The following is a 25,375-nucleotide window of genomic DNA, read 5'->3' on the forward strand; positions in this document are numbered from 1 at the left end:
CTCTTCTTCTAACTATCACATTCTTCCTCCCAAATCTCTATCTCTAACTACTACTCATAAAACATAAAACATGGTACTAACTTTTTTCCTACATTTGTGTTTATTGTTCAAAGCTTCTTTTATACTTCGTTGATGTCTTAATGATTTTGCACTTTTCCCCCTGTGTTGTTTATAGGTTCTGGTTGCAGGTCATGGAGAGGAGGAAAAAGGGGCAGAAGGCATTGCTGTTGTGGATTTTTGAGGCAACCCAGTACACAAGACAAAAACCGGAGGATGGCTAGCAGCAGGGCTCATCTTAGGTTCATATTCATCTAAATCCATAGAAATTGTAGTCATGTTCTCAAGGTTGAACCTAATTTGGCTCCAACAATTTATACTATTTATTCACATCTCTTTAGCATATATCAATTTATATCCGATGATCACCAGTTAACACCCTCACACAAATTCAGCACACAACATAGAAAGAGAAAGACAAGTTCCAACTTAAAACAATAATAAAATGTATTTTGGCTATATCAAAAGTTCATTTTCTAGAGTTCACCAGGTTACGACTACTTCAACACACCAATTTATCATATTTCAAGCCACATACAATATAATTTATCACACTAACACAATATAACATTATAAAACATCTATTAAACAACGAATTAATACTTACCAAGTCTAGAAGGCAATCGAAGCTCGACATTATCTCTTCCAGTAAGAAGAAACCAACCTATGGTTTCAGAAATCGGGATTTCCAACCTCCAAAGAATAAATAAAAATAATCGGTCAATGTAACATTATAGATACTACGAAAATGAAGGAAGCTTAGATTACTTACCAGATGAAGGTCTCAGCGAATCACAGAGGCTGAATCACAGTGTTTGTTGAGCACAACCACAATTAGGGAAAACGCTTCCAAGAGCTTCAGTGCGTTCGATGGAAGAGGTTTTCACTGCGTTCGACAGAGGAGACTTCAAGTTAGGGTTCGACAGAGGAGACTTCTCGTTAAGGTTTGACACAGGTTCAAGTACGACCACAACTTCGGTTCGACTGAGGGAAAACGACAGCTCTGATGAGACACTACGAGTACAATGAGGGACAATGGTCGTTCAGCTGCACAGAAAGACCCTTCGATGGAAGAACAACAAGCCTCGACGACGGAGAACACGGCTCGACGAGGGAGAACGATGGGTTGACAAAGCGAATCATGGTTACAGTGAGTGTGGGAGAATGATGGATTTGGCAAGGTAAGGAACGCAAGGTCGAATAGCTAGGTTTGAGAAGGGAAGAAACTTTTTGCTCGACAGAGGGAGGGAAACAAATGACATCAGTCTTCATCAAAATATTGTTTATTATAAAGTTTTATTATTTTATTATTAATTACCTCCATGCCCGTATATAAAATCAGTGTGTAAATATTTTGCTTACCTTATATACGGTCTTTTATACGGATTCTTCNTTCGCAAAGTTCCCGCCATCTCGCGCCAAACTTATCTACTGATATTATATACGGATATTCNGTATGTAAGTTTTTCCCATCATTATATACGGATATTCCGTATGTAAGCTTTTCCCATCATTATATACGGATTTTCCGTATGTAATATCCTTTTTACATACGGATAAAAATCCATATATAATTATCCGTATATAATTGGCATTTTTCTTGTAGTGTAAATAAGTTTATTAATGCACTTATTAAATAAGTCTAACAATACATGTTAGACTAGTTTATTCATATATTCATTTATACCTTTAGCGAGTCTTCTCTGTATATATTTACATATCATTTATATTTATATTTTTTACATGTTTTATCTTATGACTTTTACATAGTTTACTATTTATATTTTTACAAACATATTGATTTTCTAAACTTATAAATCATTTTTCATGTTGATTTTACTTAAAACTTAATTATAAACTTAAAAATATTTATTATTTTTTGCTTATCATTTAAGTCTCTTTTAATAAACACATAAACAAATACAAATCCTGAGTTGTCACGGGTTTAAAACTAGTTTTAAACTATATTTAAAAACATGCTACAAGTGTCAAATGAAAATTATCTCATCCAAAAACAAATGTACGTGTATCATGTAAGCGTAACTGAACTTTCCTATATTTCTCTACCCATGACAACATTGGAAGAGCTTCATAAATAGCAATGTTCTTTCTCCTCCTTTTCTTTCGGCTATTTCTCTATTTGTGGCTTCTAAACAGACTTTTTGGTCCAAAGAAAAAACAAACTTTCACTTTAATCATTCTTTTTTGGCCAAAAGAATTTTCTCTCCATTCACCAACACCATTGCATGGGTGTCTGTCTGTCAAATCTTTCAACTTCCATCATCATCCAACAATATCTGTGACTTTTGTACATGGTTGTTAATGTTGAGGGGAACTTGAATTCCTTCTCATCAATGGGTATCTCCCATTAACTCCATTCAATTCAACTCCTATTGAAGCTTAGAAGGTGAGTTCCATGATTGAAGGAGGACAGAAAACCAACCAAGAATCTGGCTTTACAACAGACAATAAGGGACATCATCATCTTTAATTATTGTAACTATCTTTGTTGTTTAATGCCAAAAGGGTTTGAATTCTGGATCCCATAGGAAGCATGCATTATGGCTTTCCACCTTACCTTTAGATCACAATCAGTGCCAAGTCCAGGCCAAGGACCACCTTTAGTGGAGAGAATATCAGAGGAGCCTTTGGCTTTGCCAAACAAAAGTGCTCAAAGCACTGTGACATGCATCTACCAAGCCAATGTTGCAGGGTGTTGGAGAAACGTGTCAGTGTTGTGGTGCAAAAACCTCATGAACCACACGCTAAACCTCAAGGTTGATAGCACAGGAGGTGAGTTCAGTTACACTTGCAAGATAGATGTGAAGCCTTGGTACTTCTGGAACAAAAAAGGGTACAAATCTTTTGAGGTTGATGGGCACCAGGTGGAGGTGTATTGGGACCTTCGGTCGGCGAGATTCTCCAGCGGCGGCCCCGAGCCGGTCAGCGATTACTACGTGGCAATGGTGTCAGAGGAAGAGGTTGCGTTGCTGCTGGGGGATTACAAGAAGAAGGCGTACAAGAGAATGAAGATGAGGCCAAGCATTGTTGAGGCAATGTTGTTGGTGAAGAGAGAAAGTGTGTTTGCCAAGAAAAGTTTTGCAACCAAGGCCAGGTTTGATGAGAAGAGAAAAGAGAGTGACATTGTAGTGGAGAGCTCAACGTTTGGGAACAAAGAGCCTGAGATGTGGATCAGCATTGATGGGATTGTGTTGATTCATGTCAAGAACTTGCAGTGGAAGTTCAGGGGGAACCAAACAGTAATGGTCAACATGCAACCTGTGCAAGTGTTTTGGGATGTGCATGACTGGTTGTTTAGTGTGCCTGGCTCAGGGCCTGGCCTTTTCATTTTCAAGCCAGGGCCTGTGGAAGCTGAGACTGAAAGAGAGGAGAGACTCAATGAGGGTTGTGACAGTGATAATGGTAGTTGTGCGAGTGGCTATTATTCAACTCTCAGCTATGCTCCCTCTGAGTCTTGTCTTGTGCTTTATGCCTACAAACTTGAGTGATGCAATTACAGGGAAGACACCAAATGTGTAAATGTAAGAGTGGAATGGGGGCAAATTGTAGCAAGAATGTAAAGTTTAGTTCCATGTTTTCTTTTTCTTTGGAGGGTGCCCATTAATTTTGTATGGTGAATTGGAATATCTGGTTCATTCAAACTTGGATGCTGCATGGTATGCACTTTTTTCTGTGCCTTCTCCAGAGCTAACCAAACCATTTTATTGTCAAATTCCCCAAATCACATACATTTAACACTATTTTCCTTTCTTTTCTGTTCTACTTTCCTTGTCCAAACATTCCTTACAACATCTTTAATGAAGAAACCCTTTGAGTTCTTGAAGATGAACCAGTGTATATCTATCACTAGATGAAAATGTCATGCCTTCTTAATTACCTCTACATCAATTTGCTTTTGAATACAAATGTGTTACTAAATAAAAATACACATGCAAGATAGATATTCGAAAGTAATAGGAATACTGACAGAAAATGATATCTAACAAGTCATTTATTTATGAATGTACATGCAAGAGTAGTAATAGTGAGTTGAAAAAATAGAAAGTATAAGAATAATAGTGAGTACACAGAGTTTGGATGGTTCAAGTAATGAAATCTCATGTTTTGATTGGCTTCCAAGGTGGCGGAGGAGGAGGATTTTGTGGCCCAAGTGGTGGAATTGCTGAGAAGATAGTGTTCCTGTCAACGCCACTACTACCTGTGGTACCTGTTAAGGAAATTAATGCAGCAACTATTCCTGCATTTCCTGCCAAGGTTGGCTCAGTGAAGTTATAGTTTCTTCTGGAGTCATGGAATCGGTCAAAACGATCTGGCCCTCCAACCATTGCTCCTGTGATGGTGTTAGGATTTGGGTTGGAAGTATCAAACCACTTCCAACCCCCAGTGCATGAGTGATGTTGGTGATCATTTGGTATGGATGCTCCTCTGTGATGAACATGTCTAGGAAATTTGTTTCCAAACCCCACTATGTAGCTCATTTTCATGGGATTTTTCCCCAGGATGTAATCAACCTGTTCAAGTGGAACATAAAACACACATTGCGCTTGTTCCCTCTCATATATTATCAGAACTAAAAATACATTTTTGACGTTTAAGTTTTGTATAAATTTGTAATCCATTTACATGTGGGAATTCTGTTTTTCTCTAAACTAGAAATTAAGGGTGAAAAAATGGAGATGGTACCTGAGAGGTTGCAAATGTCTTCAAAGCAGATACTGGGAAATAGGTAGAACCACAATACCATCCAGGAACACCAATCCCTTGCATGTAGTCAGCAAAAAGTGATGCCAGGAAAGCAGCATTAGCGACATATTGGAGAGACTGAGGTTGTCCATTGTTGAGTTGGATCAAACCCCCTGAAAAGGAAAAAAAAAAAAAAGTGAATAGTGGCGTTCATCCATTAAAGTAAAGAGAAGAATAGAAGAGGAAAAAAAAACTGAGGTCATTACCTCTAGTCCTGTTAAAGACTCTGTATTGTTGAAGATAAGAGCACATGGTAAGACTGGTAACATTGTGGTACATCTTGAGCATGTCCTCATAGGGGTAACCAGGATTCAAAAACATCCTGAACCTTGTGAGCAACAACATGGCAGCAGGTAACTTGTTGTCCCAGCTCAAAACAGTGAATTGAGGAGTCAATAAATAGGCCTTGGAGTTCTTGAAAATGGAGGGGTTGGTGGCCAAGGAGATGTAGGTAGTGTTTCCTGTTGCATAGTACAACCAAGCAGCACCCCACATGTACTCATCGTAGTAGCCAGAGGAGTTATAGAAAGGCTCAATGTAGGGCTCTCCACGGCTATAAGGCTTCCTCTTACCAGCATCTCTGGCAAAGTCAAACAAAGTTTGTGCACCCTTGATGAGTTTGTTGGAATAGGATGGATCATCTTGGAAAAGTATAGAGGCTGAAGCTAAAGCTGCTGCCATTTCAGCTGCAAGATCAGGACCTTGAAATATGGATATGGTGTGGCGTGGATAATCCATGTCCTCTGGCCTTTGCCAGCAGTTGTGATCATCTGGTGTGGTAGAAGCATTGAGACTCCCACCAACTTGTGCATAGATTTTGTTAATTTTGGTGGCAGAAGAGTTGAAGGTCAAGAGCAAGTAATCAGTGCCCCACTTGATGAGTTCTCTAGTGTGTTGGTACTCATTCAGAGCCATGTACTTATCTTTGTATTCCAGAACACTCCAACTAAGCATTGTCATGGCAAAAGACATGGGAAAGTTAAACTTTATGTTGTCCCCTGCATCATAGTAACCTCCAACCAGTCCCCCCTTCACATCTGTGTCTTTTCCATCATCTAACCCTGAATTCCCTCTCCATGCAATTCCATTGCTCTTCCCCAACCTTCCAGCTTCACCAACACAATCAATACATTCAATTCATTTCAACTCTTTTAACCAATGTTAACAAATTTTTTTTTTAAATCTTTTTTATAATAAATTATGTTGGTTCGTATATTTGAAATCAACCAATCAAAAATTATCAATTGTAAAAAAATTGTCACAAACAATTTTAAAAAGGTTATCAAAAATTATTAAAAAAGTATTTTCCTTTTTTAACTACTTCTTTTTCTGTACTTTCCATACTCAAAATTAAAACATCTTTTTTAAATGCTATCAAATATTTTCTATAAAACTTACAAAATTCACTAAACTATATCAGGGTTTTATCAAAATCTTATTTATTTTTACTAATTAAACTTGCTAATGAAATTTAATTGTCTTTAAAAATTACACGTGTTGAGACGTCATATTGATTATACATTAAAAACGATAACAAATGCCAATAATGTTAACTTTACACAATTAAATACATTAAATATTAAGAATGAATTATATAACTAATATTTTTTGTTTTTAAAAGGATTTAAAATGTAGATTTGTATCTATTTATCAATTTTTAAAGTTTAATTAACAAATTGTCCCTGTTCCATGTTTTTAGCAACCACCAAGCCATGTTTGGATATTGCTTCACCAAATCACTCGAAAAGTTCAAATAATGACGACATGAAGCCGTCCCTTGATATTATTTTTATTACTTTTGAATCGGTCAAAAGCTAAATGGGTGGAACAATTTTAATATACAAAAAAGAAAGTCAAAAGCAACTAATTGATGTAATGAAAACACACAATATCAATATCAAGAAGACTCTCTATAGTTCGTGCCATTCAAAATACTTTTTATTTATATTTACTTTTAATCTACAATTATAATATTTATAAGTTTAATTTTAAATCATTAATAGCCACATGAGCATCAAAGTTATTTAAATTTACAAATCTGAAAAGAAAACAAATTTATGTAGAAATGAAAATTACATATTTATAAAATTATATAGACACCAATAAACATATTTCACTCCATTTTTTTTAAGATTATAAAGCTTACTTCTCTGTTTTAGAATTTTTATAACAATAAATATAATTAAAGATATGAATAAAATGTGTCATTTTTATAAAATTAAAAATATTCGTTTTACATATCTTAAGATCCTCTAAATTTATATATGTAATGGAACTGAAATCTTATGATAACTTTCTGAATATGATATTATTCGTCTCAAAAAAATTGTAAATATTTTTTCTTTTGAATTATTCAAATCCTCCAAAATTATAAATATGTTGTTATAATCTATTCACACAATCAAACAATTTTAAACAGGAACTTGCTCGACACGTTTTATGAAATTGCAGGTCTTAGAAGGAGTTGACTTAGGGTAAAAAAGGTTAAACATAAAGTGCTTTCTGTCCATTAATAAAATATTGAGAAAAGTAGGTTTGTATGTTGACATATATTTTTTTTTTTATTTCATGTAAGTACATACCATATGTCATATATATAGATAGATAGATATGTGCTGCACGCCTATATGTATATGATGCATAAAAAAAAGCTCTGACTATTATTTTATATATAAATGAACAAGTGTCAACACAATGCTACAAATTACGGAAAAATAAAATACACACAATGTAATAAGGGGTATTATGTTTATATGTAGTGTAATTTTTTCATAAATATTTTTAGAGAATACAAAAAAACAATAGGTTATAAAAAATATAAATAAATTTAAAAAACTTCTAGAAATTATATTAGGCATAATATATTAGGCATAAAATGTTATAACATTTTTCTTATTATTGTCTCCATACCATCCTTTACTAGATAAAAAGAAGATGAGAAGAAAAATTAAAAAAAAAATGTTAAAAGAAAATACAGTAAATAAGTATTCTTAGATTTTTATATATGAATGCGAAAGTTGTTAGATATAAACAAAATTTCATATCAGATAAAATAAGATATGGATATACACATAAATTTCTTTACTGATAAGATATTGTTTGTTTTTTATCAAATCTTCACATATTTGTGTAGAATTTATTTGTATCCAACAAAAATGACTGAAAATAGGGAAAAAGAAAAGATATTTGATTAAATAAAAGATGAGTTGAAGAGTGAATTTAGAGAAAAAGAACATACACTTTTGAGCATTGAAGAAAAGGAGTGCTTTGTGGAGAGCAAGGGTGTAGTTATCTGGTGGTGTAGGTGGAGAATGGTGTTTGGGCAAAGATTTGGTGATGATAATGGGGAGAGCAATGAGAAGGAAAGCCATGAAAATGGAAGAAAGTATCCATTTCAATGCCTTGTGGCTCATCACTATGCAACCAAAGTCAACATACCTTTTCTTCTTACTCTTCTCAACCCTTTCCAAAACCCAGCTTTGTAGAGTCTCATCCAAATCTTGGCTTTGAAGCAGTGCTGCCCTATCCCACTCATCATTCTTGTTCTTTTCCACCTCTTCCCCATTGTTGCTCATTTCAAACGACCCTCCCCAATGGTTTCTTGAATGCATGCTGTAATAATATTCAAAGATCACAAAAACACTCAATATTACCTTTTAAAAACCACGTTTATATAACGAAACTAAAACCATGAATCCAAAAATCGATGGCATCAATATTCAAAGAGGATGAGAAATCACAGCTAAAGGGCCACTTCTAGAGGGATAGGGAGTGAATATTTATATTTATGTGCTTTGAAGAATGAGAGAGATTCTTTGCATCAATATAAAAGCACAGCTTAGGTCATTCTTAATTTTCCATCACTTTTCCCTTCTGACTTTTGAACTTTTAAACTATTACCCAAAATAATTGAACCAAGAAATATTTCTACTTTATACGAAAAATAAAATAAAACACATTCTTTATATAAATTAAAAGTGTTTGAGGTGTTAGATTATGCATCCAAACTCAAATAATTAATAATAAATAAACTCTTCTTCAACATAGTAATTCTCAATTCTTCATAGAATAATAATACTTAGACAACATTTGTTTGACAACATTTAAACATCATCTACGTATTATTATTTGATTGAACCAAAATTATTTAACAATCAATAATAATAATCATAAATACAACTAGGAACTAACATATAAATAATATATTAACGGAGAACAATAAAAAATATACTGAAGAATAGGAAGTATACGAATTATTCATGGAGAACAATATATTAATGTTTCTTTTTAATAGAATGAAAAGAAAGAAATAAAAATAATGAATGTTTTTATATAAGATTATGATATGTAATTAGTTATCTTTTTAAAAAAATTAATATTTTAATTTAGTCACTTAATAAATTGAAATATTAGTTTACAGAATATTTTTTATATATGTTTTTTAGTCTTTAATTAATTAAATTACTTTAATAAATCTACTAATAAAATAGAATAATTATAACATATTTAATGATTTGATATATAAATATAAATAATCTGAAATTCACTAATTTAAAATAAAATTTTAAAATACATGAATGAGTGTAGAAATTTATTTATGTAAGAATAATTTTAATTATAAAAAATATTTTTTAATATTTGCATTGATAATAAAGAAAAAATAGTAACCTCACTGCCTGCAACCGGCGTACACGTCCAGCTACACATTCATCAACTGCCACCACATAAATTATTTGAATTTAAATTAATGATTTAATTAATTAATGTGTACATAAGCTTTGAACGTGTTGAGAACTGTAGATTCATTTTATGATGACAAATTAATGAGTTGGAAGTTCTTTCCATTCAACATTTAATATTTCGAGGAAAAAAATTTGTATGAATTATTTTATAAGAAAATTAATTTAACTCTAAGTTAATTTATGATTTATTTAAATTTTTATTTATTTGTTTATTTATTCATATACTGAATTTGATTTCTTAAAAATTCTTTATTTCTTTTCTCTTTATGAGGTGGAGATTGTTCAATCAAACACCTTTGATCTAGACTATTTTATTAGCGGCCAAATAATATTCTTGAATTCCGACATTAAACACCCTTCCCAAAAAGCATAGTGAATAATTTTTACAATATTTTTTTATAGGGTTAAATATGCTTTTAGTCCCTCGAGTTTATATGATTTTTGGTTTTAGCTCCTCCACGAAACATTGATGGCATTTCATCCTATAAGTATGAAAACTCGTATTTTTAGTCCCTAAAAACAGACATCGTTAGTTTTTTTGTGATGTGGCTAACGGCACAGCCACGTCTTCTCACAGTTTCAGTGTTCTCTGTCTGCCACGTTTCTTCTTTAACTTGTGAGACGATACAGACGCAATCAATCTGTGTGCGCCGTCGTCACTTCCTACCTCACTTCCCCCAACCCTCTCCCTGCGGTTGTCACACCCATCGATTCTGAAGACATTGTTGTCGATTTCCTCCACCAACCCATCTACTCCAACGTGGAAACACAAAATCACTTCTTCTTCTTCATCTTGAATTTGGTTTTCTGCATTATAGATTTGGGAATCCTGGTTCTGCGCATTCTCTGGTTGAATTTGGTTTTCTGCAGGTTTATTGTGGTTGCAGGTGGTGGCTTTTCACGAAGAAGGAGAAGACGCAATTCTTCAACTTGGTTAAAGATGAAATTTTTAGAGGGAATTACCGGGAAATTTATTTTACTTTTTTTAGGTTTAATTTGGGTGGCTGAAGAAAAATGGAGTTTCTCTAATCTGTGGTTGGGTCTGTGTGTTAAAGTACAAATGTCAGGGGAAATTTATGTGTTTATATAATTTTTTTTTCTTAATTTGGGTGTTTGGGGTTGAAATGTTCATGTGGTGTTTTTGAATCTGCATAGGTGAAAGCTTTTTTTTTGGGGTTGCAGCTTGTGCTAAGTTTGGAATGCAGCTTTACTTGCCTAAAGTGAAATAGTTATTGTGGTGAACATCGATTGAATCTTTTCTTTTTATTTTTTATTTTACTTGTGTTCTCCTTCTGTTTTACTCTTACTACTACTGTTTTTGCTCATGGCGGTTTCAAAAATTTTGGCAGAAGAGTGTGAAGCTTTTTTTTTTTAGAAACCGGTTTCCCCTCGCAATTTCCCATACCCTCTTCCCCTTTCTGCGATTGAACTTCCACACAACCCTCCGAAGAATCCACATCCATATCGACCTCCGAAAGTTTTGATTTTTTCGCCGGTGACAGCCCGAATGAGACAGCTCGCCATCGGAAAAAGAGTGGTTGGTGGTTTTGGTTTTAGTTTAAATTTAGGTTATGGTGGCCATGAGGGTGGCGCCGCTGGTTGGCCTGTGAGCGTTTGATGGCGGCCATGAGGGAGTCAGAGATGGGGGATCATGGTCGAAAGAGAGATGGCAGACGCAGTTAGTTAATCCAAATGCTAAAGAACACCAACGTGGCAAGCAATGGTCAATGGATGTGGAAGAATACTTGGCTGTGCCGTTAGCCACATCACAAAAAAACTAACGGCGTCTGTTTTTAGGGACTAAAAATACGAGTTTTCATACTAAGAGGATGAAATGCCATCAATGTTTCATGCAGGGACTAAAACCAAAAATCAGTGAAACTTGAGGGACTAAAAGCATATTTAACCCTTTTTTTATTTAATAATAATTTTAAAATATTACAGGACTATACTTTCATGGAATGATTAATATTTTTGGCTTTATTTTTAAATTATCAATTTGTTCCATTCGTTAATCATCCTTACTAGTTTGTTAACGAAATTATCATCTTTTTTTCCATTTGTTGCTCTCTGTCTAATTAAACACTTTTTTTTTATCATTTTAGTTCTTGTACATCAATATCTAAGTTCAATTTTTCAGGAATTATACGCCAACATATATATATATATATATATATATATATATATATATATATATATATATACTGATTAATTATTTCTGTGTTATTTCTTTTAAACTAAACCGTTGCTATTCTTTTCTCAAATAAATATAATGTCCTCAAGATTCTATTTAAAAAATTAAAAATGGTATTCTTTTTTATCAAAATGTATTTTTCAATAATATTTTCTTTAACAATTTTTAATAATTTATTTATAATTCTTTAATACGTGCATACAACAAGATACGTAAAATATATAAATCTTACATAAAATAATGTTAATGGGTTTGAACAAGTATCCACTTGACTAAATGATGTGTAAATTAAAAAGTCAAAACTATTTAATTAAAGAGTTATTATAAAGTATAGTTTTAACTTATAAAAATGGTTGAAAAATATGCCACCTATTTGAAATTCGAAGAAAACATTTTTTTTTTCTTGTCTGTTTCATTTGGTTGATACCAATGCCAGCTATTTAAATCTAAACTAGTAATTATTGAACAACTTTCTTTTTCATATTTTCTTCTCTTAAGTGGGCTGCTAAGTTACATTTTTTTTTTCTTTTCTCATTGTTTAGTATTTTAGTCTGACTTCAATTTTTAATCCCAATTTTTTAAGCTCAAAGTAATACCGTTTTTCGAAAGAAAAATACAGATATTCACTGGAAGTACAATTTAAGATCACATGCGTTTATGTTTTCTTTAGTATCCTAAATAATAGCAACCAGGTCGGTATACTCCACAACCCAAATGCAATTGCATTAGACGAGAGAGATTATTTTGCGTATTAAATTATGATTTTTTTTTCTCGCATAACATGGCATACTTTTCTTTAATAATAATAATAACTATTATTATTATTGTATGGTAGAGAGGCCGGTTGACTTTGTCATGATTGGATAGAGTAGTGTCATGATCGGATAGGATGGTGTCATGATCGGTAGAGTAGTGTCATGATCAAGTATAGGTGCAGAATGATCGGGTCAAGAGGCATCCTGTTCGAGACCAAGTTGGAGAAGTGAAAATATAAGTGGAGACAGGTGCGAAAGTTCTGACGAGATACAAGGACACGTTAACAACAGTTGCGCTTAGTGGGCGAATCTGGTGGGATTATGAGCCATTAGACACAGGCAGTTATGACCCTTAACTCATACTCAACGCCTATAAATATAGGGGTAAGCAAACAGGTAAGGGGATCTGAAATTATTCATTCTTATCTTAATATTACTGTGACTCTGCTGACTTGAGCGTCGGAGTGCTAACTTGCAGGTTCCAGCCATTCAGGTATAAGAGTGAGATTATCGGAAACATTTCGGTAAGACGGCCCGACTCGTGTTCAGTTTTATATCGTTCGGTGTGTTCCATTAGTATACTTGGAGTGGAATACAATCTTAGGTCTTACATCCGAAACAATTATTATTTACCACTAACTAATATTTAATATAGCACAATTTTGTAAGAGGTTGATTTCTGAAAAATAAACTCTCACTTTTTATTTCAATAATTTTTGTGAAGAGATATGGTAAAATTTATTTTCGAAAATTGAATTCTGATTTTGTTATTTTAGAAATTTTTGTGAAAATAAATGTTCAAAATCTTTAACCGTTTTCGAAAACAGTTGAAGTTTTGAATGATTTTCAAAAATGGTTGAAAATTTGGACGATTTTTTTAAAAAATAAATGAAGGCTTAAACTATTTTCAAAAATAATTAAAGACTATGTTAACAATTAATAATAATAATAATATAAAATCTGATTTAATATATTTTAAAAGTTTAACTTATATTAAAATAATTTAATTATTTATTATTTTTAATTAAAATTTAAAACCATTAAAGACTTAAACCATTTTAAAAAATTATGGAAGGTTATATTAAATATAAAATCTCATAAAATCGTATTTTAGAAGTGATGATAGTTTATAAACAGTGAGACTCGATTATTTTAGTATTAAATGGTTTAGTTATAAATAGTTTTGTTATAAATTAGTTTTATTATTTTAAAACGTACAATCACTCTAGAAACCATTTTTCTAGAGTTCTATACATTCTCTCTAAGAATTTTGACTCTTAAGTCATCTCTTTGATGATTAGGAGGTGTCTAACCAATCACGGTGAGGAGGTCTACATTTCTAGCTTATCAATTTCTGCGATATAGCAAGTAAGTTTTTATCCTTATTTTTGTTAGATTTCAATATGTGATTTTGTCCAAGAATCCTCCTTTGCATGTGGTTTTTCTGTTTTCCCTTCTATTCTTGGTTAAATTGAGGTCCTCAGTGTCAGAGCGACTGTAGCATAATGGTTAGTGTGAAACAATAAAACAAAAGGATTTTTAATATAAATGTGTGCCTTTTAATTTCTTCTCAATTTATCTTACTATGCAAATAATAAATATAAATAAAAGAGTAAGATTGAAAGAAATTTGCACAGATGAATTTTATACTGGTTCGGATCTTACCAATCCTATGTCGAGTCGCTTATCTCAAATCAAGATAAACAGTACACTAAGCACAAAACAATTACAAACTACATTCACAAAGAAACAATTTGTAAAAGTTTATAAACCACCCCTCTTGATACCACAAAAGATGAACCTATATCTCCTTTGAGTTTTCACAAAGGATGAAACACCTCCTTCGAATACTTCACGAAAGATGAAACACCTCCTCCGAATACTTCACGGAGGATGATCCTCTTCCAAACACCTCCTCAGACGCACCAAGGATGAATCAACTATTCCTCTGTCATCGTAACAACAATTCACCAACTCCACAGACAAGAGTTTCCTTAGCTGAGCAAGAGCACACAATTCTCAAAAAGTTCTGAGTATTTGAGCACAAGGGAAGAGTTTTTGTTGATGGATAAAAGTAGCTTATTTATAGACTCAAGAAAATACTCTTCCATTCTTCGTTACTGGCCATTTAATGTTTTTAATCGATTAATACAAGTTTTAATTGATTGGTTTAAACCATTTAGGCGTCCCTATTTTCGTTCGGTCCTCCCACCTTGGTCCCCTTCTTTTAAACTTTTCCAATTAAGTCCTCAGAATTGTTAATTTGAAACAATTCAGTCCCTGCCGTTAAAAATCGTTAACGGTCGTTTAAGTATTGATGACGTGACATTATAAATGAATTTTATATTAAAAATTATTAATGAATATTTGTGTAATCAGGATTTTAGAAGGGCAAAGTGGGAATAAGAAAGACTTTCTTCTTCCTCCACATTCTCGCTCCTGGGAAAGAAATACGGAAAAGGGCTAAAATCTGGATTTTTGGACAAAATCGTATGCAGTTGTGCATCAAGAACCAATCATACTAATGTCTTGCAGCTGTTCATTTCCTTTAGTATTAGGAAAATTTGGAGGTAAGTTTTGCATATTTGCCATTACCACCTCAGCTAGCAAGTCAACGGAAATACTTGAGATAAAAATCTCAAGATGCCCAACAACTTTTTCACCTTGAACAATCAAAGCACCAAATGTGGCAACAAGCTGCCTTACGGGCCCATTATCTGTATCTCTGCTTGAAGATGCTGATACATTTGAAGGAGTCTCATCTTGTGAGTTGGAAGTGGTACGTTCATCCAACTCTTTGCTAGGTTCTTCCAAAGCATCAATTGTTGCCCTAACACGTTTTCCAGGAACATCTTTAGCTAAATCACCTTCAATTTGAGATCCAGATCGTTTTCCTGCCAAATTATTGTGTACTGAATCATTAGAATTTATTGCAAGTTCCTCTTCCTGAAATAAAAAATGGTAAGGAATAACATGATGTCCTGCAAGTATTAAATGCTATTTAAAATTCTTAAATTTAGAAAGGAAATATTTCTTTATTTCTCACTCACAAGTATTAGGTCAACTGACCTATATTTATACATTTGTTCAGAGAAAACTAATTCGCCATCACATCTTTGTCTTCTCCACTATCGCAAACCCAATAGCATGTTCTTCTCTGCCAGATCGCAAGATTCAATGTCCTCCATGCTCCAGCTGCAATCACTGAAACTACCGCTCTCCATCATCGGACCAGCAAAGCCAAAGCAGAAAAAACCAAAAACCCCCAAATTTGACCACAACAGAAACCTTCAAAAAGCATCCAGAGCACCACTCTGAATCTCCATCCACCTCCTCCAAGCTAGAATCCTAATCGTAACCTGTAAGGGAAACCACCTTCAAGGTTTGTGCATTCCCAATTCAAAGAACCAAAACGCAACCATGGAAATTTGAGACGCGGGGGCGAGAATGTGGAGGAAGAAGAAAGTCTTTCTTATTCCCACTTTGCCCTTCTAAAATCCTGATTACACGAATATTCATTAATAATTTTTAATATAAAATTCATTTATAATGCCACGTCTTCAATACTTAAACGACTGTTAACGATTTTTAACGGCAGGGGTTGAATTGTTTCAAATTAGTAGTTATGAGGACTCAAGTGGGAAAGTTTAAAAGAAAGGGACCAAAGTGGGAGGACCGAACGAAAATAGGGACGCCTAAATGGTTTAAACCTAATCGATTAAAATGGGTACAACGTCTAGTTTTCAAAAACCAGAAAATTCCAACAGCTATCTTTAATCGATTATTCTAAGGATCAATTGATTAACTAATCGATTAAAAAAGGTATTAATCTATTATTCTCGTGCTAGTTGAGTTTTCAACACCTATAATGTTTTAATCATTAATACTTGGTGTAATCGATTAAAACCGTGTGTTTTTTATTCTGAACAACAAATAAAAAGTATGAAGGTACATGAATCAAAACCTACCACAAATCTAAGTCCTAAACATTAAACTAGAATTATTACAAAAGCTTTTTATAACAAAAATAAGTCTTCAAAGGATCTTCATGAATCTTGATAAATCTTGACTTGATTTGGACATCATCAAAACTTCATCTTCGTCATTTTGCTAACATTCTCCCCCTTTTTTATGATGATCAAAAACTCCTTTGATTTAAAGCTTTTGGTAATAATCTGGATAGAACACAACTTATGGAAGAAAAGAGCATTAGTGAATAAACACAAGTAAGCAAATAAGCTTTAAACATTTTCTTCTCTTTTTTGATCATAATTAAAAAGTTGAGTTTCAAGTTCTCCCCCTAAGATAATACTCTCCCTTAATAAAAGCATGTATGCATATGAGCTAAATATGTTTCAAATTAAAAGATTCATTCAAACATACACAATAGGATATTTGAAGCATATAATTTTGGGATAAAGAACTTTAAAAATCATGTTTAAACATACATTGAATCATACCAAATAGGAATTTTAAAGAATAAAAAAATATGGTTGATTTTTCAAAATGCAAAAAAAAAATGCACAAAATGGATCAAAATACAAACATAAGAGATTTTTAAAATTCTTAAATCTCTTCTAATGTTTACCCCTTTAGATATGACTCTAATTTCGTTGTGTAATGATAATCCTCTAGGTTGTTGCCAAATTTTATTTAGATCTTTATCTTGAGAATTGTCAATACTCTTTTCTTCATTTGTTGTCTTTGTCAAATCTAGACTTAATTTAGATTCTTTAATTATTTTAATTAACTTTGTCTAATAGATTTTAACCTTTTTCTTAACTTAAACATACTTTGCCAACATTAATGGCATGACTGACTATAAGTACGTTAAGTACATCTTATTCTAGGTGATCAAGATGTATTCAACAATATACATTACATTGCCAAATATTATTTTTGTTTTATACTTTTATAAAATATTTTGATTCAAAGTTAATATATCGTAATTTTTTATTTTTATTCTAAATCATGGAAGAGTTATTGCATCAACTTCCTTTATCCTCCAAAAAATGAATTCGTTCAAAATAATTTTTAATTCTTAATTTGATAGAAATTTTATAAATATAGTTACAAGATTCTTTTTTAAAACTATTTCATATTAAGATAGTTAAAATTTCAAGTATGAGTTTAAGTTCTATATTGGATAGAAATAAAAAAATAAAGCACCATGTAAAATTAAAGATCCATTTAATTTATTGTCTTAAGATTTTGGATAGTGAACGATGTCAATTCTTTATATGATTAGACCATTTAGTCCATTTAATCCTTTATATTGAAGATCAATTTAATCCATTATCAGATTTCATTGGTGTTGTATTTTCCTAATGAATACTAGGTCACAATTTATTCTATGTACTCATTATTTTTTTGTCCAACTTATGCATTCAGTTTTGATAGGTTGCATGGTGGGGGAGTGATACCTATTTCATTGCTCAAGTCAACATTTAGCTATAGTGGTTTTAAATAAGTGTACAATGGACTAAAAGAAGTGACATTTGATCACTATAATTGGATGATGGGTCTAATATTGTTCATGTTCATCTCAACCTAAACATGCTTTATTCATGATTAGTATTAATTATCTTGTAATGATTCTACTTTAGGGTTATTCAGTTCTTACATTGTTAGGAAATATATCCAAAATCCTATAATTAGGTTTATGAAAAACAAAATTGTACCATATGAACTCACGGGTCAATGTAATCCTAAAGTGAGTGATCGACCAACCCTCCAAAATCTCCAAAACAATGTAAACCGATTGATCACCACCAACATCAATAATCGATCTGTATCTTATATATTAAGAACACTTCAAGATATTAGTAAGGTAATATAAGACACTGGTCGTGATTAGGCCAACCTTAAACAAAAACCCATTTTAGAGTCTATAAATACAAAGGCAAGGTAAGGAGGCAGGTGATTTTATTTATTGGGCATTCAAGACTTAACTGTGATAACCTATCAAAATTATTGAAAACTAACTTAGCGTCAAAGTACTTTTAACAAGTACCTACCCGCTTGGATTTGGACATTTGGACCTTAAAGAAGAAGATTTGATAAGACATTGAGGAAGATAATGTTGGGTCTGATACCATTTGTTGGGAAAAAACATGATCCACAAAAATAATTTTACTCTTCAATCCTTGTGAGTGATTTTTATTAAACCTTGTCAACCTTTAAATAGTACAAGGCCCAAGTACAAATAATAAAAACTGGCAATAAAATATCAACTTACTTAAAAATAAAATATACTTATTCTATCATAAAATAATATTCTATTTAATAAACATAAAATCATAACTACCCATTTCTATTTTATCTCTATTAAATCAAACCAAATATTACTATATCCAAAACTAATAAAATAATAAATCTCTAAAATTTAAGTTTATCCCAACAAACTCTCCCATAAACTTAAATTCTTCACATTGTTCTCTCTTTATTCTTATCTTTCTTCATTCTTCTCCCTTCCATTCTTCTCTCAGGTTTTCACTGCAAAATTACCATAGTGCGTCTTTTTCATCGCACTCAGGAGGAAAACATTGTTTGCAAGATTATCTTTCTTCTTTCTTTCTTCTTTCCTTTTTACTTTTTTTTTTCGGACACTCAGACTATTTCCGCTCTCTTCTAGGTATTTGACTCTCCTTTTTTTTTCTCCTTTCTCTCCCTAATCCTTTTTTTTCCTTTTTTATAAATTTCATTGCTTTCTTTACTTTCTAATAGTTTTTTACTAAAAAAAGGGGAGTATTCTTCCTAAATAATATAAACAGGTTACAGATAAGAAAACAACAAAGATTATTTTTTTGATTGAATACAAATTATTTTTTGCTGTATGCAGATTAATAAAAATTCAATCAATTTTATAAAAAAAATATGACCTATTATCCAACCAATAAAACTACTTGTTAAAAATAGCAATTTATTGTTACATCGAAACAAATAGGCTCTGATACCACTGTTGCACAGAAATAATTTTACTCTTCAATCCATTGTGGGTGATTTTTATTAAACTTTGTCAACCTTTAAATAGGTACAAATCGGGCCTTGGACCAAGTACAATTAATAAAAACTGACAATAAAATATCAATTTACTTATAAATAAAATTTGCTTATTCTATCATAAAATAATATTCTACCTAATAAACATAAAATCATAACTATCCATTCTTATTTTATCTCTATGAAATCAAATCAAATATTACTATATCCAAAACTAATAAAATAATAAATCTCTAAAATTTAAGTTTATCCCAACATATAAACAATCTACATCTAAAGAGGTAGCGTAAAGTATGAAAGTATAGTTCTCGACCCTACCTACCTAAAAAAAATAAATATAAAATAATCACATACAAATTGAAAATAAAATTCAGCCAATTATATTTACATCTCCAAGTTATTATAAATCCTTTCTTTTTAAAAGAGAAAATTATAAAATAAGTGTTTATACAACATTCAACCCAACCCAAATAAATCCAAAAGAGTAATTTGTTTTTTCGTTTTTGGAATGCATATAATTTTTAACAAATAGACTTTAAGTTTAACTCAATCCTACAAAATCAACTTGTAAGGTGAGATTCGCATCTACTTATATATTATAAATTGACCTTATCTCTAGTTAACGCGAGACTTCCAACAATAATAACATTTGTACAAAGTATTATTTATACATAACAAATGTATATAATCCTCATATTTTTGTTTCCTATATTCAATGCTTCAAATTTATTAACTTTACTGTAAAAGAGAATACACTTCTCCACCAAAATTATGCCTTTGTAAAATTATGCTCAGCTAATGTTACACTTGATGATGGTGAGAATAAAACTGATCTTTTGAACATTGGACGGAGTATGTACTGCTTAAAAGCTAAAGATGTCGTCAAGCGTAAGAGGTGTGGTGATGACAGGGGACTAGCCACATTAAGGGGAGGTGGGTAGACAATTGTTTTAACGTTTATGAACTTACTAATTTATGCCAATGTGTCTACTTTGTTCCTTTTACGCAACTCGACATTTAAGAAAATAACTAGCAACTGAATGTTCTTGCATATTCAAGTCCTTCCCATGAATGTTTGTCACATGAGCAAAACGATTTCCATTTTCTAATACTTCCGGTTTTAAGGCAACTAATTGTGGTAGTACTTTTATTTTGGAAAAAGTTTTTTTAACAATTCTTTTTTAACAATTTTTTTACAACGCATAAGTGACAGTTTGTGATTGGTTTATTTCAAATAATTTTTTTAAAATAAATTCAAACCATCTAATAAAATAGTAACACGTGTCTTATTGTAAAAAAAATTGTTAAAAAAATTATTAAAATATCACCATCCTTTTATTTTGGTTGGTGACGTAGCCTCTACAGCACATTCAATTAAGCTAACATCATATCTGCCTCGATGGGGACCACAAATTGTTGCATACTTTCCAATTATACTGGAAAGGATATTAATATGGACATTTCATACCTCTCGCTGGCTCTTTTCAATGCTCTGTAAGTAATCAACATGTTCTTCCTTATGTTAGGCATTACCAAGCATATACAATGAATTCACATGAAAACTAATTTCCACCAATGACTGGAAAATCTAATAGTGAATTTTTCAATTTTTCTGTGGTTTGTGGGACTCAGATTTCGTCCTATTTATGACTTTTTTGTTTGAAACATATGTCGATTTCTATAGTTTCCATGTGAGTTATAATTTAGTAGAACAAGTTTCACGTTTCCAGTCAGAAAAATTGGTTGAAAAGTGTACAGAAATATGCAAATATTCAATATCAAATTAGATTATTTGTACATGAACGCACACACATTTCAATGGGTACAATGTGTTAATTATTATTTGGGAATGGTTTTGTAGTTCTGCACAAAGCTTGCTAGCGCTTAAACCTCTGTAGTGTCTTGTTTGAGAAAAGAAAAGTTAGATTCCTTAGCTAAATTTAAATAATAACTTACACTTTCAATCATGTGAGAACAAAGCATATGTCTTTACAGTCTAGGAATCCATTGGATCATAAATGCTCTCACCTCTTTAAAGATGCTGCTATATAAAGTTTGCACAAAATCTATGAACTGAGTCAAACTTAGAAAACTTAATAACCCTACACAAAAGGAAAGATAAAAAGAAAAGGTAGCTAACAAACCAATTATTTTGAACATGTCAAGGGATGCTCCAATTGAATCCCCAATTTTAGTCTGAAAGATATTAATTCCTAACTTCTCAATAGCAAAGGTCAGCACCATCTTAACAGACTCCATCCCAAGTCCCTTCCTACGGCTATGCCAGCAAGAGAAAGGTTAGAATGAAGAGATTTAATACTGATTTTTTTGGACAAACTTTTCTTTAAACACTTTTTGGAGAGAAAACGGAGGAAAAATATAATGAATTTCTAAAAAGCCTAAAGTTAACTTGTGCTCACATGATGGAGACAATTTCTAAAAGTTAACTTATTCATATTCTAATATTAACATATGGAGAAACTCATTTCATATTTCTTCTTTTACTTTTTTCAGCTTCAAAATATAAAAAAGTTTAAACAATAATACTAATGTATTATTTTAAAAAATTGTGTATTATATATATACGTTTAAGGATCCTATAATTCCTTATCTATTAAAGGAATAACAACTGCACAAATTACCTTACATATGTAATAATTCCTAAATTACAACTAACATAATATTTGATTGTTTAATATTTGCTAATAGAATATTTGACATATCTTAACACCCTCACTCTAGTTGGTACATGGATATCATACATTCCCAACTTGAATAGTGACTCATTAAACATTCTGCTTGACACTCCTTTGGTGAGAACATCAGCCAACTGTAATTCTGATCTTACAAAGGAAAAGAAAATTATTCCAACTTCAAGCTTCTCTTTGATGAAATGTCTATTAATCTCCACATGCTTTGTTCTATCATGTTGCACAAGATTGTAAGCAATTACTATAACCGACTTATTGTCACAGTACAAACTCACAGTTTCATTTGGTCTAAAGCCTAAATTTGATAGCACATTTTTAATCCCAAAAAGTTTACATACACTTAGTGTCATGCCTCTAAATTTTGCTTCAACACTCGATCTTGCTACTACATGCTGTTTTTAACTCCTCCAATTTACAAGATTCCCTCCTACAAAAATAAAGTATCCAGAGGTATATCTTCTATCATCTTTTGAAACTATCCAATCTACATCAGTGTACTCTTCTACCTTTAAGTTTCCATGATTTGAGAACAAAATTCCTTTTCTAGGAGTGGACTTCAAATATCTTAAAATCCTCTCAACAACATCCGTATGAAGCTTTAATGGGTCATGCATAAATTGACTAACAACATTCACTACAAAGGTAATATTTGGACATGTATGGGACAAATAAATTAATTTTCCTATCAACTTTTAGTACCTTCCTCTATCTATGCCTGTTGAATTTGAGCATTGAAAGAGTTTATGATTTTGTTCAATTGGTGTATCAACTAGTTTACTCCAAAGCAGCCTAGTTTTTGATAGTTTGCCAATGGTATATTTTCTTTGGCATGGAAAAATACCATGTTTTGATCTAGCTATTTCAATACCCAAAAAATATTTAAGGTTTTCAAGTTGTTTCATCTCAAATTCAGATACAAGGTATTGTTGTAAACTAGAAATCTCATCTTACTCATTTCCTGTAACAATCATGTCACCTACATATATAATCACTTGTGCAATGTTTAGAGGTTGAATCTTTAAAGACCAAAGATCAAGTTGAAGTAACTACTAAAGAGTTAAAGAAAGTCATTCACTATTTAAAAAATATGCCTGAAGTTCACGAAAATTCAATTGATCTAGAACATGATGTTTTAAATGTTGATGAGTGTGATGTTGAAAATCTATCACTTCTAAACCAAAAGGTCGTCCAAGAGGATCAAGGCCAAAAGGAGGAATTGAAGCTGTAAAGAAGTCTTGTCGTTGTCATTATCCTAACTATGGTGGAGCTGATCATGACTCACAAAATTGTCCAATCAAAAGAATGAAAGACTCATTGTTAACTTCTAAATCATCTCCTAATAAATAATACATAAATGAAATATGTATTTTTATCTTTTAAGTTTATTTTACAATCACAATGAACTAGCTTTTATTTTGTGTAATTTAGTTTTTTCCCTTAATAAGGTCTTTGTAATCTTAGTTAAATATAAATGATTTTTTTTTATATGTATATTGTATTTGGTGTTATGATATTAAAAAGGTTTAATACCTATTTTGGTCCCTCCTTTGGGAGGGTTTGTTCAAAGTGGTCCCTCCTTTTTTCAAAAGTTCACTTTAGTCCTAGCTTTCGCAAAAACTGTTCAAGTTGGTCCTTTTTGGTAACGGCGTTAAGTTCACTAACGGCAGAGCTGCCAGGTGTCTAATATTTGATGATGTGGCATTGTAAGTTGTTTTAAAAAATAATTAATGATGACGTGTAAATGAATATAGTTAAGTTTTAATTAAAAAGTGAAATTGGGGTTAATTAGGTAAACCCAAAGTCTTGGTCAAATGCGAAAATTTCCCAAATTTCCCTTTGCAATTGGGAATTTTTGTGCTTGTTGTTAGGGTTCATCAACCTTCAATCCACCTTCATCGGGGGGGATGCATTTTCTTGGCTTGCAATTGCGATTAGGATTAGGGTTCATCAACCTTCAAAATGAGGCATCCCATTGTCATCTATGCCACCAGGAACAGTGGTGGCAGTTGCAAAGGAAGCACCAGCAACAAGCGCAGTCACTACGGAGCAAGATTTAAATGTCTCCTTCAACCACTCCCCACTCTCCTTCCTAAGATTATCATGTGTCTTCTTGAAGATTTCCCACGGGGTTTGCTGGTCTTTATCACGCAAAAAGTAATAGTGTGGTGGTACGAGGCTTGAAACATACTGGTCCAAGGTAAAAATTAGAATCATCAACATCATCGTTCTTTCCTCAGCATTGAAAATAAAATATTATATATGAATTTGTTTGGCTACCTGAAACCATTTTACGTCCCACACCATCTCTAAGGCAGAATAAGAAACTTGGGAATTCGTATCATCTGCTGGAACCTCTCCTGCCATGTGTAACATGGTCTTCCCATCCTTATTTATTGCCATAGATAAAGTTCTCCAAATTTCTAACTTCATCTTCTCTAATCCTAATTCTAATCGCAATCGCAAGCTAAGAAAATGCAAACCCCGCTGATGAAAGTGGATTGAAGGTTGATGAACCCTAACAGCAAGCACAGAAATTCCCAATCGCAAAGGGAAATTTGGGAAATTTTCGTATCTGACTAAGACTTTAGGTTTACCCGATTAACCCCAATTTCAATTTTTAATTAAAACCTAACTATACTCATTTACACGTCATCATTAATTATTTTTTAAAACAACTTACAATGCAACATCATCAAATATTAGACACCTGACAGCTCTGTCGTTAGTGAACTTAACGTCGTTACCAAAAAGGACCAACTTGAACAGTTTTTACGAAAACTAAGACTAAAGTGAACTTTTGAAAAAAGGAATGACCACTTTGAACAAACCCTCCAAAAAAGGGACCAAAATAGATATTAAACCTATTAAAAACATGTGCTTGTAACCACTTGTAAGCCAAACATCCTGCTAAGGTTTTCTCAAAGTACACTTTTAAAATAATATGTATCAATCACTTCTAATCTCACATTTTAACAAAGTTTTGCATTAAATCACCTACTACACGAATACTATATGTAAAAAATTATAATAAAAAGTCTGATTTATTTTATACAATCACATTCATTTATGAAAATTATATATTTCCAAAAATTATATATTCCTAAAAGTATTATAATTAAAAATATTTCTAAAGTCAGGTAAAACACTACC

At 32.1% G+C, this 25,375-nt stretch overlaps 2 protein-coding genes across 2 annotated transcripts; one reads left to right on the plus strand and one right to left on the minus strand.

The window, feature by feature from the left end:
* The first annotated feature begins 2,618 nt into the window (after positions 1–2,618).
* LOC106779939 lies at positions 2,619–3,823 on the plus strand. The gene has a single exon (XM_014668158.2). The coding sequence runs from the start codon at positions 2,619–2,621 to the stop codon at positions 3,564–3,566; it is 948 nt and encodes a 315-aa protein (XP_014523644.1). The 3' UTR covers positions 3,567–3,823.
* A 236-nt stretch (positions 3,824–4,059) lies between these two features.
* Positions 4,060–8,567, minus strand: LOC106779967 (endoglucanase 12). Its single transcript, XM_014668186.2, has 4 exons — positions 8,060–8,567; positions 5,028–5,930; positions 4,762–4,934; positions 4,060–4,589 (listed from the first exon to the last, which is right to left on the minus strand). The coding sequence occupies exons 1-4, from the start codon at positions 8,430–8,432 to the stop codon at positions 4,176–4,178; spliced, it is 1,863 nt and encodes a 620-aa protein (XP_014523672.1). The 5' UTR covers positions 8,433–8,567; the 3' UTR covers positions 4,060–4,175.
* Between the last annotated feature and the right edge of the window lie 16,808 nt (positions 8,568–25,375).

Source organism: Vigna radiata, unplaced genomic scaffold (assembly GCF_000741045.1).
Source record: "Vigna radiata var. radiata cultivar VC1973A unplaced genomic scaffold, Vradiata_ver6 scaffold_70, whole genome shotgun sequence".
In the NCBI taxonomy this organism is placed as follows: domain Eukaryota; kingdom Viridiplantae; phylum Streptophyta; class Magnoliopsida; order Fabales; family Fabaceae; genus Vigna; species Vigna radiata.